The sequence below is a fragment of the Plecotus auritus genome, assembly GCF_963455305.1.
Source record: "Plecotus auritus genome assembly, chromosome: 1".
NCBI lineage: Eukaryota > Metazoa > Chordata > Mammalia > Chiroptera > Vespertilionidae > Plecotus > Plecotus auritus.
Genome location: NC_137770.1, coordinates 165,554,009 through 165,570,727, shown reverse-complemented (window position 1 = coordinate 165,570,727; position 16,719 = coordinate 165,554,009). Strand labels below are relative to the sequence as shown.

The window sequence follows — 16,719 nt, the reverse complement described above, 5'->3', positions numbered from 1 at the left end:
TGCATATAAATGGCCTCCCCTATCGCAGCTTAACCAAACAAACTGCAGCTCTGGTCAGACAGCTCCAAAACCTCCAAACCCCAAGCAAAGAGGAGAAAACTGTAGTTCTCGCCGTACCTCCGGCTGGGTGGCCTCAGACAGTAGCTGACCAGCACCCCATTGGAGATCTAGAAGCCAGTGTATCTAGTGGTCAGTGTGAGACGACACCAGATTTCAACTCCTCACATCCATAAATGACACATTCAAGAGGCAGACTCAGTGAGCACCAAAGCCCCACTGAGGCAAGTCCTGCCCCCTAAGCGTGTCTCCAGCGCAGCAGTTCTTCCATTATAGACACAGCGGGTTCTCACAGCCAACTGGCCTGAAGGTCAATTCCTCCCAGTGATACCAACAATAATCAAGACTTAACTACAGCAAGGCTGTACACACAGTCCACAAAAGGGTGCATCAAGAGTGTCCACCTCAGGTAACTGGGAGGCTGAGACACTGGCCCATATAGGGACTCCTAGCACACAAAGCCACCCTACCAACTCAGGGAAGCAGCAAAAATGCGGAGACAAAGAAAGATATCACAAACGAAAGAAATGGAGGAAAACAAATGACTGGACATACAGTTCAAAACCACGGTTAAAAGGTTTTTCAAGTGTTTCCTAGAAAAGGCCGATAAATTTAGCGAGACCCTTGAGGATATGAAAAAGGACCAACTAGAAATTAAACATACACTGACTGAAATAAAAAATATTATACAGAGATCTAACAGCAGACTAGAGGAACGCAAGAATCAAGTCAAAGATTTGAAATACAAAGAAGCAAAAAACACTCAACCGAAAAAGCAAAAAGAAAAAAGCATCCAAAAATTTGAAAATAGTGTAAGAAGCCTCTGGGACAACTTAAAGCGTACCAATATCAGAATTATGGGGGTGCCAGAAGAAGAGAGAAAGCAAGATACTGAAAACCTATTTGAAGAAATAATGACTGAAATCTTCCCCCACCTGGTGAAAGAAATAGACTTACAAGTCCAGGAAGCACACAGAACCCCAAACAAAAGGAATCCAAAGAGGACCACACCAAGACACATCATAATTAAAATGCCAAGAGCAAAAGACAAAGAGAGAATATTAAAAGGAGCAAGAGAAAAACAGTTAGTTACCTACCAGTGAGCACCCATACAACTGTCAGCTGACTTTTCAACAGAAACTATGCAGGCCAGACGGGAGTGGCAAGAAATTTTCAATGTGATGAATAGCAAGAACCTACAACCAAGATTACTCTACCCAGCAAAGCTATCATTCAGAATTGAAGGGCAGATAAAGAGCTTCACAGATAATAAAAGGCTAGAGGAGTTCATCACCACCAAACCAGTATTATATGAAATGCTGAAAGGTATTCTTTAAGAAGAGGAAGAAGAAGAAAGATAAAAATTATGAACAACAAATACATATCTATCAACAAGTGAATCTGAAAATCAAGTGAATAAAAAAATTTGATGAACAGAATAAACTGGTGGATATAATAGAATCAGGGGCATAGAATGGGAATGGATTAATAATTCTCAGGGGGAAGTGGTATGGGGGATACGGGAAGAGACTGGACAAAAATCGTACACCTATGGATGAGGACAATGGGAGGGAGGTAAGGGCAGAGGGTGGGGTGGGAACCAGGTGGAGGGGAGCTATGGGGGCGGGGGGAAGGAGAAACAATTGTAATAATCTGAACAATAAAGATTTATTAAATTAAAAAACAAAAAACAAACAAATGGCAAGGCAAGAGACTCAAAGCTAACCATATCAATTACCACAGAAAATGTAAATGTTCTAAACATTTGAATTTAAAGCAGAGATCATTAAGACTTGACTTTCTGTAAAAACAAACAAAACTCAACTGTTATGTTATCTATAAGAAATGTACTTTAGTAAATATAAGTACCCAAATAAGTTAAAAGTAAAAGGATGCTAGCTAGCACCAGTCAAAATAAAGCTAAGGGACTATATTATTAGACAGAGTAAATTCAGACCAAAGACAATTAATTACCAGGGATAAAGAAAGTCATTTCATAATGACAGAGGAGTCAATTCATCAAGAGGTCATAGCAATCCTAATACAGGTCTCCAAAAAATGCATGAAGCAAAAACTGGTAGAGCTAAAAGGAAAACAGACAAATCCAATACTGATAGAATACCTCTCTTAATAACTGACAGAACAAGTAGGCAGAAACCAGGAATATAGTAGATTTGAATAAGACCTGACTGATATTTATAGAACACCACTATACCAACAGCAAAATATACATTCTTCTTTAGTGCAAAGGCAACATTTACTAAGACTGCCAATAATTTGGGCCAAAGAGATTCATGTCATACAAAGTATGTCCCTTGACCACAGAGATTAAATTAGAAGTCAATAAAAGAAAGTTCCCTGGAAAATCCCCCAAATATTTAGAAACTAAGTTAAATACTTCTAAATCACGTTTGGATTTTTAAAATAATGTAGGAATGAAATTAGAAAAAATTTGAAACTGAATTTAAAAGGAAGACACAACAATTTTTGAGATTGTGCTAAAGCAGTACTTAGGAGGAAATTTATAGAACTAAATGGCTATATTAAAAAAGAAGAAATGGCCCCATATCAATAAGTTCAGCTTCTGTCAAGACACTAGAAAAAGAACAAATTAAACCCAAAGTAACAAGAAGAGAGTATATTATGGAAATTAGATTTAAAGCAATGAAACAAGAAAAAAAATATAGAGGAAATTCAATGAAACCAAATACTATTTTTTTGAGATCAATAAAATGGACAAATGTCTACCAAATTTGATTGGAGGGCGGGGGGAGACACAAGTTACCAACAGAAATGAGTGATGTGACAGATTCTGTAGATTAAAAAGATAAATAAAATAATATAAGCAACTCTATCCAATAACTTTGACAATTAATGAACTGGTCCAAATCTTTGGAAGACATAAGTAACTAAAGCTTCCTCAAGAAGAAATAGATAACCTGAGAAGCCCTATATATTGAAAAATACACACACACACACACACACACACACACACACACACGCACACACACACGCACACATATATATATATATATATATATACATATATATATATATATATATATATATATATATATATATATATGAGGTAATATGCAAATTAACCAGGACGCTATAACAGGTCACGACCAGACAGGAGGAGGTTGCATGCATAGGTGAGGCCCAGAGTGGAGATAGACAGAGACAGGGGGGCCTGCTTGAGCCGGTGCAGCAGCTCAGGCGGCTCCGGAGCAGACACAGGCAGGGTGGCCAGGGGACACTGCAAGTCAGGCGCGGGTCCCAGCCCACCGCGGCACTGGTTCAGCCTGACTTCCGCGGCAGCCGGCACTGTGTGAGTCAGGCACAGGTCCTGGCCCCCTGCGGGATGCCTCCTTGCATGGTGGTAGGCGGGGCGCCACTAGCCCTCTAGTAAAAGATAAAAACATGTAGATGAAAACTTTCCCACAACAAAATTGTAGGCCTGGATGACTTCATTTCTTAATTTAAGGAAGAAATAATAAACTCATCCAAAAATTGAATGGGAAGGAATACATCAAAAAGAAAACTACAAAAAAACACGCGGATTCAGAGGAGCTCTACACTCTACCACGGAAAGGAGAGAGAGAATTACATAACCAGACATCCGGAGAAGAGAGACCATGGGGAGACAAAGAAACAGCCCGCATATGAAAGAAAAGCAGGCATCACCAGAAAAGGAAGTAAATGAAATGGAGGCAAGCAACCTTCCAGAGAAAGAATTCAGAGAAATGGTCTTAAGTTGGCTGAAAAGAATGGAAGACAAATTTGACAATATGAGTAAGAACCAAAAGGAAATGAAGAAGAACCAAGAAGAAATGAAAAATGACATCGCCGCTGTAAAGAACTCAATAAAAAGCATCAAGAGTAGAAGAAGCAGAGGACTGCATCAGTGAGCTAGAAGACAAGATGGGAAAAAATACCCAAGTAGAGCAGCTTCTAGAAAAAAAATTAAAAAGGAGGAGAGCTTAAGGGAACTTTGGGACACCACGAAACAAAACAACGTCCGCATAATAGGGGTTCCAGAAGGAAAGGAAACTGAGCAAGGAATAGAAAACCTGTTTGAAGAAATAATGACAGAAAACTTACCTGATATAGGGAAGAAAAAATCCACACAAATCCAAGAAGCTCACAGTCCCAAGCAAAATGAACCCCAAAAGACTGACGCCAAGGCACATTCTAATTAAACTGGCAAACACCAACGACAAAATTAAGAATCTTAAAAGCGGCAAGAGAGAGACAGAAAGTTACATACGTATAAAGGAACCCCCATCAGACTAGCAACTGATTTCTCAATAGAAACTCATCAGACCAGAAGGGAATGGAATGAAATATACAAAGTCATGCAAAGGAAGGGTCTGAATCCAAGAATACTGTACCCAGCAAGGCTGTCAATCAAAATTGAAGGTGAAATCAGGAGCTTCACAGACAAAAAAGAACTAAGGGAATTTATTACCACCAAACCAGCAATGCAAGAAATGCTAAAGGGTCTGCTGTAAAAAAAGAAGAAAAAGAAATAGGAAGCAAAGAAGGAACACAGGGGTAAAGAATAAAAATGGTGACAAACAAGTACTTATCAATAATAACTTTAAATGTAAATGGATTAAATGCCCCAATCAAAAGATATAGGGTAACGGATTGGATAAGAAAACAAGACCCATATATCTGCTGTCTACAAGAAACCTACCTCAGAAAACAAGATGCACACAGACTGAGGGTGAAGGGATGGAAAAAGGTTTTCTAGGCAAATGGAAATGAAAAAAAAGCTGGGGTAGCAATACTTACATCTGACAAATTAGATCTCAAAGTGAAGGACATAACAAAAGAAAAGGAAGGCCACTTGATAATACTAAAGGGAGCAATCCAACAAGAAGAAATAACTCTGGTAAACATATACGCACCCAATACAGGAGCACCCAAATACATAAAAAAACTCCTGGAGGATATCAAGGGAGAGATTGACAGCAATACAATCATAGTAGGAGACTTTAATACCGCACTATCACCATTGGACAAATCCTCTAAACAAAAAATCAGCAAAGAAACATCAATCCTAAATGACTCACTAGACCAGATGGAATTAATTGACATTTTCAGAACATTTCACCCCAAAGCCACAGAATATACATTCTTCTCAAGTGCACACGGGTCATTTTCAAAGACAGACCATACAGAAAAGTTCCTAAAACTAGTAAATGAGCTTAATAGCAAGTTTACAGGGTATAATGTCAATTTATAAAAATTAATTATATTTCTATCTACTGATAAACAATTGCTTAACAACTGCTTAATTTGTTTAATAAACAAATTTTTAAAAAATCACTTACACTAGAATAGCACCAAAAAATACAAAAAACTTAAGGATAAGTTGAACAAAAGATGTGAAAGACCACTACACTGAAAAAAAAAAAAACAACACAAAAAACCACAAAGCCAAGACAAATCAAAGACCTAAACACGTGGAAACATATATCTTGTTCATGAATTCTGCCTTAAGATGTCAATTTTCTCCAACTGATCTATAGATTCAATGTAATTTCAATAAAAAAACTCAGCATTTTATAGCTAATAACCATCTTATTCTAATTTGTATGAAAATGGAAATTAGAAAATCCAAAATAACTCTGAAAAAGAACAAAATGAGAGGGCTAACACTACCTGTTTTTAAGAATTACTTACAGTAATCAAAACAGTGTGGCACAGCTGTCAAAACAGACTAACAGATCCCCAATGAATAGGAGAACATCTATACTTGTAAAAGCCTAAGAGACCGTTCAACCGGTAACTATGATGCGCACTAACCACCAGGGGGCAGATGCTCAATCCACAGGCATGAAAACATGGAACAGACTGATGAATCTCAGAGGGAAGGGGGCAGGGGGAGGGCAGGAAGAGATTAATTAAAGATCTTATATGCATACTAGAGGCCCAATGCATGGATTTGTGCACTGGTGGGGTCCCTTGGCCTGACCTGAAGGGATTGGGCCAAAACCGGCTCTCCGACATCCCCCAAGGGGTCCCAGATTGCAAGAGGGCACAGGCCAAGGTGAGGGACCCCACCAGTGCATGAATCTGTGCACTGGGCCTCTAGTATTTGATAATGAGACATCTGATAAGGGGTTAATTTCCAAAATATATAAGGAACTTATAGAATTCAACATGAGAAAGACAAACAACCCAATTAAAAAATGGGCAAACAACCTGAATAGATACTTCTCCAAAGAGGACATGCAGATGGCCAACAGACATATGAAAAAATGCTCAACATCACTAATAAACAGAGAGATACAAATTAAAAGCACAATGAAATATCACCTCATACCTGTCAGAATGGCTATCATCAATAAATCAACAAACAACAAGTGCTGGTGAGAAAAGGGAACCTTCTGCACTGTTGGTGGGAATGTAGACTGGTGTAGCCACTGTGGAAAAATATGGAGTTTCCTCAAAAAATTCAAAATGGAAACTGCCTTTTGACCCAGCAATCCCACTTCTGGGAATATAGCCTAACAAACCTGAAACACTAATTTGAAAGAATAGATGCACTCCTATGTTTATAGCAGCATTATTTACAACTAGAGGCCTGGTGCACGAATTCGTGCATGGGTGGGGTCTGGCCAGCTCGCCCCGATGGGGGCCCATCGGGCTGGGCTGGCGGGGGTGCGAGTGTGGGGGAGGGGCCGAGGGCAGTTGACTGGCCGGCCCTGCCCCTGATTGTGGTGTTGGGGGCTGATCGGGAGTGGGCCGGCCATGGGGGCGGGGGCGATCCGGGCCAGAACAGGCTGTTTGGCTGCCACAGTACGCATCATAGCCACCAGTCATTCTGGTCATTCTGGTTGTTCCACCATTCCAGTCACTGGGCTTTTATATATATAGATAGCTAAGATCTGGAAACAGCCCAAGTACCCATCAGTAGCTGAGTGGATAAAAAAAGCTGTGGTACATTTATACAATGGAATACTACTTGGCAGTTTAAAAAAAAAAAAAAGGGAAATCTTACCTTTTGCAACAGCATGGATGGACCTGGAGATTATTATGCTAAGTGAAATAAGCCAGTCAGAGAAAAACAAGTATGATCTCACTTACATGTGGAATCTAATGAAATCAACTGATGAACAAACAGAAACAGAGCATGGATACAAAGAATAGATTGACAGCTGTCAGAGGGGAGGGAGGTTGGAGGACTGGATGAAAGAAGGTGAAGAGATTAACAAAAAAACATACATACATAACACACAGACACAGAAAACAGTATGATGATAGCCAGGGGAAAAGGGGGTTGAGGTGGAGGTGGGCAAAAGAGGGGGAAAATTAGGACTGAAAGAGACTTTGCTTGGGGTGATGAGTGCACGATACAGTGTGCAGATGATGTTTTATTGAGTTGTACACTTGAAACCTCCATGGTTTTGCGAACCAATGTCACCCCAATAAATTCAATAAAAACAAAATTATGGCAATAGTTTCCACAGCTCTAGACTCATATCAAACCTTACAAAATTGTACACTTTTAGTATTTTCTACTTCAATAAAATGTAGAGACAGAGATAAACCCACAAATGTATAAACAGATGGTTTTGACAATGGTACAAAGGCAGTGCAATGGAGAAAGGAGAGTCTTTCCAGCAAATTTCCACATGTGGGGGGAAAAAAGAACTTTGCTCCACACTTCACAACATATTCAAAAATTAACTTGAAATTGTACACAGGCCTAAAAAATGCAAAAATTAAAACCATACAAATTCTAGGGGAAAAAAATGCAAAAATTAAAACCATACAAATTCTAGGAAAAAAACCTTTGTGACTAGCATTAAGTAAAGAGAATATATTTGCAAACCACATATCTGATAAGAACTTGTATCCAAAACATATAAGGAACTCTCAAAACATATTACTAAAGCAGCCATTAAGAGAATGGGCAAAAGACTTAAACAGACCCCCTTCACTAAAAAATACATGCATATGAAAAGATGCTTGACACCATTAGTCATTAGGGAAATAAAAATTAAAAACACAGTAAGACTCCATTACCTACCTTTTAGAATGGCTAAAATTAAAAAGACTGACCATTATCGGTGTTGGTGAGGGGATGGGGCAGCTAGATCTCTGATCCACTGCTGATGGGCACACAAAGGGAGCCACTATGTGACAAAACTTCACCATTTCTTTAGCAGATTAATATATGCCTACAAGATGATTGTTTATTCTGTATCTATGAATTTATCCAAGAGAAACAAAAGCGTGTCTATACAAAGTCTTGCTTATAAATGTGCATGGCAGTATTATTTGGAAACCAACCAAATATTCATCAATAGGTGAATGGAAAAACATACTGGTATATAATGGAATACTATTCAGCAACAAAAAGGACAACCTGTGAATGTTACAACATGAATGAACCTCAAAATTTGTAAGCCAACTAAAAGAAGTAGTGATCTTGATTGTGGTGATGGTTTTATAGGTACACACATCATATCACATTTGGGAGAGAAATCAATGAGGAATGGAAGTCAGAAAATCAATTTTATAATGCAACTAGAAGCCCGATGCACGAAGATTCGTGCTAGAATGGGCTTTCCTATCCTTGGCTGCCGGCACTGCCTTTCCACTCCAGCCCAGCCCCTTTCTGCTCAGGCCCGGGAGCCACCTCTTTCTGCTCCGGCCCTGCCTTCCCACATTGCCCAGAGGCCCTGAGAGACCGGGGGTGGGGCAGAACGCCTGCATCGTCGCCATGGCGACGACGCAAGCATCCCGCCCCCGGCACTCGGTGCCTGTGTATGCAAATTAACCACCATCTTTGTTGGGTTAATTTGCATATCACTCCTGATTGGCTGGTGGCATAGCGGAGGTACCGTCAATTTACATGCTTGTCTATTATTAGGTAAGATGAATACTGTGCTATAAGCCAGGAAAAATAAAACTTATAGAAAAGCTGGGATATACTTGAAATAGGTGATGTTTATTGTACATCAATTATGCTTCAAGAGGCTCTACATCCAAAAATAATGAAGAGGAGAATGCTGGTTCTGAAGGCAGAACAAAAGTTGTGAAACAGTTGTCCAGAAGAATGACTTCCCTGGGCCACTGTGGGCCATGCTAAGGGCCCACTGGAAGTTTGTGATCATGAACTTAAAGCAAAACTATATTTCTATGTAGTTTTGTTCAGCCACATGTATCTATCCGCTCAGGAATAGGCACATAATAGGTAGATAATTATATTTAAACAAGTTTAAAGCATTTGCTAAGCAACTATGAAGGAAGTAATGAAATGAAGGTGAAAGGCAGGTCATAGGAGATTACAGAGGTCAGTGGAGACATTCAACAAGTGCTAGCCAAATTAGCAACAGTGCAGACAAGGTCTTCAAGGATGTTACCCTTTAAGGGGAAAAATAACCAAATATACAATGCCAAACACTTACCGTACATGGTGCTGTGTGTTTACCTCTTGTATGTAACAACATTTGGAAGTGAGAACATAACACATAAAGGGAGGGTGTGATTTCTCACTCATGTACCTTGTCTAACTCAAGTGTATCTCTAGAAGAGAGACCGAGCACACTTCACCTGCATCAGCTCTGCTAGCCAACTTAGGGTAGTTATTCCTTCCACTCAAGGTGCCCCATTCAACTGTCAATGAAAGTGCAGCCTACCTCTTAGGTCTCTGGGGTCTTAAATTATGTCAGAAACAAACTTGGAGGTGAGTTTTGATGTCCCATAACCTTTAGGCACTTTTATATCCACCCATATCCAGGCCCCCCAAAAAGAACTGCTCCCTTTTCCTTTTCTTTTCTTCTTCTGAAAATAGCTTTAAATACCTCTTTAAAAAGACCCAACTTCTTTTGGACTTGACTCTCAATTTCACACTAATGTTCCCTGACTGTGCTCTCACACTTTGGCCCATGGTAGATCTTCTGCTTCTCTCAGCCCAATGGGACTTGCTTTGCAGGAAGTGCTCAGGTCTCACACTCTTTCCGTGATGCCTTCCCAGACCAGAAAGCCTCATCTCTGTCCACACAGGAGTGAGTTTAAAATAGATGCAAAGGAAGCAATATCAGGCACATTGTGCAGGGAAAGATTTAAAAAGCTAAATTTCAAAAAGCAACATAAAAAAGCCTGTACTCTATATGAAAATGAATTCATAAAGCAGCTTTACCTGTTTCGCTGTTTTCAGGCAGAGACTCATATTCAGAGTGATCCAGAGCCAAAGTATTCATGGCTGTTTGGTCCAACTCCTGTAACTCTGACAGTGCTGCATTTTCATGACTTTTGTCACCATCTCCATTGGCATCCAATTCTGTAATTAGGAATTTTATCACAGAAGATAGAGTTAGAAGAATAACTTTCTCTTAAAACAAAACAAAACAAAACAAAAGCTTATGTATATAGTTAGTTCGATTTTTTAAAGTTGATGGTGAAAGATGGCATGGCTCTTAAATAGTATCACAAACCAGGACACAAATTTTAATTAACAATTTCTTAAAGACAATTTAAAAGGAAACAAAGACCAAGCCTGGAGAGCAAAGATGCTCCTCATGGCATTGAGCTCACCACTCACCCTCCTGGCTGTAGTCGGGGCGCTGGCAGGGGGTGTCCTCCCAGGCTGCACTCACACCACTGTCTGATGCACTACCTGCCTCCAAATGTAACACAGGTGTCCCCCATACTTTTGCATTGGGGTTTAGCTCCGAAACCTTGGCTGTTGGTACCTAAGAAAAATTTTGATAACATGAATTTGTATCCAAATTCTAATCAAATGCAATTATACTTAATCAGAGTTAAAATGCAGAGAATTTATGCTAAAAGGGCTGAGCCTATGTACACATACTTTGGGGGTGAAATCAAGGGCAACAGTAACAAAAGTGGATGCATTCAGAACTCAACTTAATTTGCCATTAGAATCTAAGTTCCTACTGAGTACAAGGCTCTCTAGAGACAGTAACTGATAATATGGATCCAATTATCATCAATGCTCTAGACTACCCAACAAAATTTGCAGAATTGCAAACTGAATAGAACACAGATGGAGAAAATCTACACTAATAAAAGAAATATGCAAATTGACCATACCTCTGTGACGCCCATTAGCCAATCAGGAGTGAGTATGCAAATTAACCCAACAAAGATGGCGGGTTAATTTGCATACGCAGGCGCAGAGTGGCCGGGATGCCTGCTATGAGGGGAATGGCAGGGGGGCGGAGGGAGCTACAGGAGCGGTGCTCCGGCTGGAGTGGAGAAGACTGAATGCTCCGGCCAGAGCAAAGACAGAAGGTGGCGGCCAGAGCGAAGGCCTGGGTCCCGGGTGCCAGAGAAAAACCCGTGCCGGCAGCCAGGGGAAGGAAGGCTTATCGCACGAATCTTTGTGCAACAGGCCTCTAGTTTGAAAATAAACCTCAAACACTCATATAAGCAAAGGATGTAGAAAATGAAAATTCTTCCAGAAAAAAGGTCTCTAACAGCTCTGTCAGAGGGTGCTAGATAGGGCACTTCTGGGACCATGCTCATTTCAGGATCACTAGCCTCTTGCTGTCCAGACATACCAGATGCTTCTGTTCTGTTTGTTCCAGGTACTCACATGCTACCACCTTCACCTTCTTTAGGGATTGGGGAGGTCTTTTCCAGTGAACTTTATTCAACTGACAACCACCCCAATTTTTCTTCTGCTCACTTGAACGGCTCCACAAGTCTAAAGAAAAGTTAATGTCAAAAATGCTGCTCAAAAAATAAAATGCTGCTCCTCAAATTAACTCCAGTTCTGCTGCTGTAATCTTTCAGCAAACCCCGCCAAATTATTCACCTTTTTCCAGGTACCAGAGCCTTGACCCCACTCTATAGGGGTCACAGCTTCTGAAGGAAGGGACCAGAGTCCTGGTCCCAGGAGCCCTTGAGCAGTGCCAAGCAGGAATTCTGAACTTGGTGTAGCCTCATTGCATTAACCCAGAAAGGTGCACTTATTACCCGATGCTCTCCTAATGTAAACAGGGACAGGATAAGTCGTCAAAGAAACCACAACCTTAAAAAAGACAAAATACACCAACTTACAACATACATAAAAATAAACTCAAAATGGATAAAGGACTTAAACTAAGACAGGAAACCATAAAAATATTAGAGGAATCCACAGGCAGCAAAATTTCAGACATATGCCAAAGCAATATCTTCAACAATACAGCTACTAGGGCAATGGAACCTAAAGAGAAAACAAACAAATGGGACTACATCAAAATAAAAAGCTTCTGTACAGCAAAAGAAACCATCAACAAAACAAGAAAGCCCACTGCATGGGAGAACATATTTGCCATGTTAACTCTGATAAGGGTTTAATCTCCAACATTTACAGGGAACTCATACAACAAAAGAAAGATAAACAACCCAATCAAAAAAATGAGCAACAGACCTAAATAGGTACTTTTCGAAAGAGGATATAGGAAGGCCAAGAGACATACGAAAACATGCTCAAAGTCACTAATCATCCAAGAATTGCATATCAAAACGACAATGCAGTACCATCGCACACCTGTCAGAATGGCTATCATCAACAAATCAACAAACAACAAGTGCTGGCCAGGATGCGGAGAAAAAGGAACCCTCGTGCACTGCTGGTGGGAATGCAGACTGGTGCAGCCACTGTGGAGAACAGTATGGAATTTCCTCAAAAAACTAAAAATGGAACTCCCATTTGACCCAGTGATCCCACTTCTAGGAATATATCCCAAGAAACTAGAAACACCAATCAGAAAGGATATATGCACCCATATGTTCACAGCAGCACAATTCACCATAGCTAAGATCTGGAAACAGCCTAAGTGCCCATCAGCAGATGAGTGGATTAAAAAACGGTGGTACATATACACAATGGAATACTATGCTGTGGTAAAAAAAGAAGGAATTCTTACCATTTGCAACAGCATGGATGGAACTGGAAAGCATTATACTAAGTGAAATAAGCCAGTCAGAGAAAAATAAATATCCCATGATCTCACTCATTTGTGGAATATAATGAACAACATAAACTGATGAACCAAAACAGATCCAGAGACAGAGAAGCATCGATCAGATCATCAAACCTCAGAGGGAAGGTAGTGGAGGGTGGGGATAAGGGGGAGAGATCAACCAAAGGACTGTATGCATGCTTATAAGCCTAACCAATGGACACAGACACCAGGGGGGTGAGGGCATGAGTGGGGGGTTGGGGGGCAGTGGGTGGATAAGGACACATATGTAATACCTTAATCAATAAAGAAAAAAAAGAGACAAAATAAATTCACTCTAGTTGGGGTGATTAAAGTTTCAAGTAAAAAACAACTATTTCTAAAATCAACAGTAGAAGCCGATGTGGTTAAAACTATCATATCTACTTTATTCATATTCAGGAGGCAAGGCAATAAATATCATGTCCACAGAATGGGATGTCTCAGTGAATGCCTACCTGGAAGTTTCCTCATTGTTAAGGTATTGGTGAATGGGCAAAAAAACAGGGTTCCCCTTCCCCTTCAAGAAAACTAGACTCAAGCCCTGGCTATTGCGTTCAGTGGTTAGAGCATCAGCCTGCGCACAATGAGGTCACAGGTTCCATTTCCTGTCAAGGGCACAAACCTGGGCCCAGCTTACGTGGCTCAGTGGCTGACCAATAACCTATGAACCAAGGGCACAAACCTGGGTTGCAGGTTCGATCCCAGCCCTGGTCGGGGCATGTGTAGGAGACAACCAATCAATGTGTCTCTCTGACATTGATGTTTCCCCCTCGACTCCCCCCCCTTTCTTCCACTCTGTCTAAAAATCAATGGGAAAAATAACCTACCTCGGGTGAGGATTAGCAAAAAATAAATAAATTAATAATAATAATTATTATAATAATAATAAAAGAATACTATACTCAAGAAGTACTGTGTCTTGAATCCCTCTTTGTATATGGTGCCTACAGTTCCAGTTCATTTTGGCCTTTGCTTCTGCACAAGGTGTTTCTCTATTTGTCTCTCATCCCCCTGCCCGCATGTCCCCAATAAATACTCCCCAAATGCTCAGTAAGTGCCAGGCACAGCACTAAGCCATCAGGATAGAACAATGCAGATACAACCCTCGTGAACAAAGAGCAATGAAAAAGGTACTCTGCATCTAATATACCACTACTACCTTCCTCAGCATTCACACCTGTACCATCTGCTTTTTTTCCCCCCCTCTTAAATCATGTCTCTATTCTCTTTCTTTTCCCTAACACTTGTGTAAACCACTATTTCTAATTATATTGGAACCTTGGTTCTCGAACCAAATTCATTATGGAAGGCTCTTTCAAGAAGTGATTTGTTTGAAAACTGAATCATTTCTTTCCCATTAGAAATAATGTAAATTGAATTAATCCATTCCAGACCCTCCCCACAAAATGATTCCGTTTTAACCTTTCTTATATACAGTATATTCCTAATGTACTGCTTAATCTATAAATAAACACTTCTTAAATTTTTGGAACCACCCGCTACAGCCTTATATGAATTTTTCATATAGCACTGCCTCCAAAATGCTCCCACCAGCTAACTGCTTTTTGCTGATCCAATCAACAACGGTTTTGCTAACTATTCAAGTGCCTTGGATTGTTGTTTTGTGAGCACTTTAACACCCTTAGCAACATTAGTACTCTTGATGGCTTCAATATGTGTTATTTTTTTTAATCTTAGCAACTCTTTTTTAAAAAAATCGTTATTGTTGGAAAGTATTACATATGTCCCCCATTTCCTCCCATTGACTCCTAGCCCGCCCCCACTCTCCAGGCCTTCACCACCTTATTGTCTGTGTCCATGGGTTATGCATATATGCATACAAATTTTTTGGTTGATCTCTTCCTACCCACCCAATCTCGGCCTTCCCTGAGATCTCACAGTCTGTTCCATGCTTCTATGTCACCAGATCTATTTTGTTCACCAGTTTATTCTGTTCACTAGATTCCATATATGAGTGAGATTATGTGATACTTGTTTTTCTCTGACTGGCTTATTTCGCTTAGCATAATACTCTCCAGGTTCCTCCATGCTATTTCAAAGGGTCAGAGATTCTTCTGTTTTTACTGCTGCATAGTATTCCATGGTGTAAATGTACACCATGGAATACTATGCAGCTTTTTTATCCACTCATCTACTGATGGGCACTTGGGCTGTTTCCAGATCTTAACTATTGTAAATTGCGCTGCTATGAACACAGGGGTACATACTGTATATCCTTTCTGATGGGTGTGTCTGATTTCTTAGTATATATTCTTAGAAGTGGGATGACTGGGTCAAATGGAAGTCCCATTTTTTATTTTTTGATACTGTTTTCCATAATGGCTGCACCAGTCTGCATTCTCACCAGCAGTGTACTAGGGTTCCCTTTTCTCTACATCCTTGCCAGCAAAATTAACACCCAGAAATTGATGGCATTTTTATACACCAATAATGAACTCTCATAAAGAGAAACTAAAAAAAAATCCCATTTACCATTGCAACAAAAAATTAAGATGCTTAGGAATAAACTTCACCGAGGATGTAAAAGACCTTCACTTGGAAAACTAAAGGATGTTGAAAAAAAGAGGAAGAGGTAAATATAAAGTGGAAGAATATACCATGTTCATGGATTGCTAGAATCAACAACATCAAAATGTCCATACCACCCAAAATGTCAACACAATCCCTATTAAAATTTCACAGGTCTAGAACAAACACTCCAAAAATTTATATGGAACGAAAAAAGACCGTGAATACCTGAGCTGGTTTGGCTCAGTGGATAGAGTGTCGGCCTGCAGATTGAAGGGTCCCGGGTTTGATTCTGGTCAAGGGCACATGCCCGAGTTGTGGGCCCGATCCCAAGTAGGGGGCATTTAGGAGGCAGCCGATTAATTATTCTCATCACTGATGCTTCTATCTCTCCCTTTCTCCCCTTCCTCTCTGAAATCAATAAAAATATTTTTAAAAAACCACAAAAGTGAAGAGCCACAGCAATCTTGAGAAAGAAGAACAAAGTTGGAGGGATCACAATACCAGATATCATGTTATACTACAAAGCCACTGTACTCAAAACAACTTGATACTGGCACAAGAACAGGCATATAGATCAATGAAATAGAACAGAGAATCTAGAAATCAATTCAAACCATTATGCTCAATATTTGACAAAGGAGCCAAGAACATACGATGTAGTAAAGACAGTCTCCTCAATACATGGTGTTGGGAAAATCGGACAGATGCATGCAAAAAAAAGGAAGCTAGACCACCAACTTACACCATATACAAGAATAAACTCAAAATGCATAAAAGACTTAAATGTAAGTTGTGAAACTATAAAAATCCTAGAAGAAAACATAGGCAGTAAAAGCTTGGACATTTCTCTTAGCAATGTTTGTCGATACATCTCCTAAAAGGGACACAAAGGAGAAAATAAACAAATGGGACTACATCAAAATAAAAAGCTTCTGTATGGCAAAAGAAACCATCAACAAAATGAAAAGGGAGTCCATTGTATGAGAGAACATATTTGGCAATGATATATCTGATAAAGAAAATGATATATCTGATATATCCAAAATATATAAGGAACTTATACAACTTAAAGGAAGACAAACAATCCAATAAAAAAATGAGCAAAGGACCTGAATAGACACTTCTCCAAAGTGAAAATACAGATGGC

At 39.8% G+C, this 16,719-nt stretch overlaps 1 protein-coding gene across 2 annotated transcripts in view; it reads right to left on the bottom strand.

The window, feature by feature from the left end:
• Window positions 1-16,719, bottom strand: part of LARP4B (La ribonucleoprotein 4B) — a 100,980-nt gene that overhangs the window by 36,345 nt on the left and 47,916 nt on the right. For both annotated transcript variants that reach the window (XM_080682190.1, XM_080682189.1), the window contains 2 exons: window positions 10,625-10,775; window positions 10,223-10,363 (listed from right to left, as the gene is read on the bottom strand). In XM_080682190.1, the coding sequence (XP_080538316.1) occupies window positions 10,223-10,363; window positions 10,625-10,775 (292 nt within the window). The remainder of the gene's footprint in view (window positions 1-10,222; window positions 10,364-10,624; window positions 10,776-16,719) is intronic.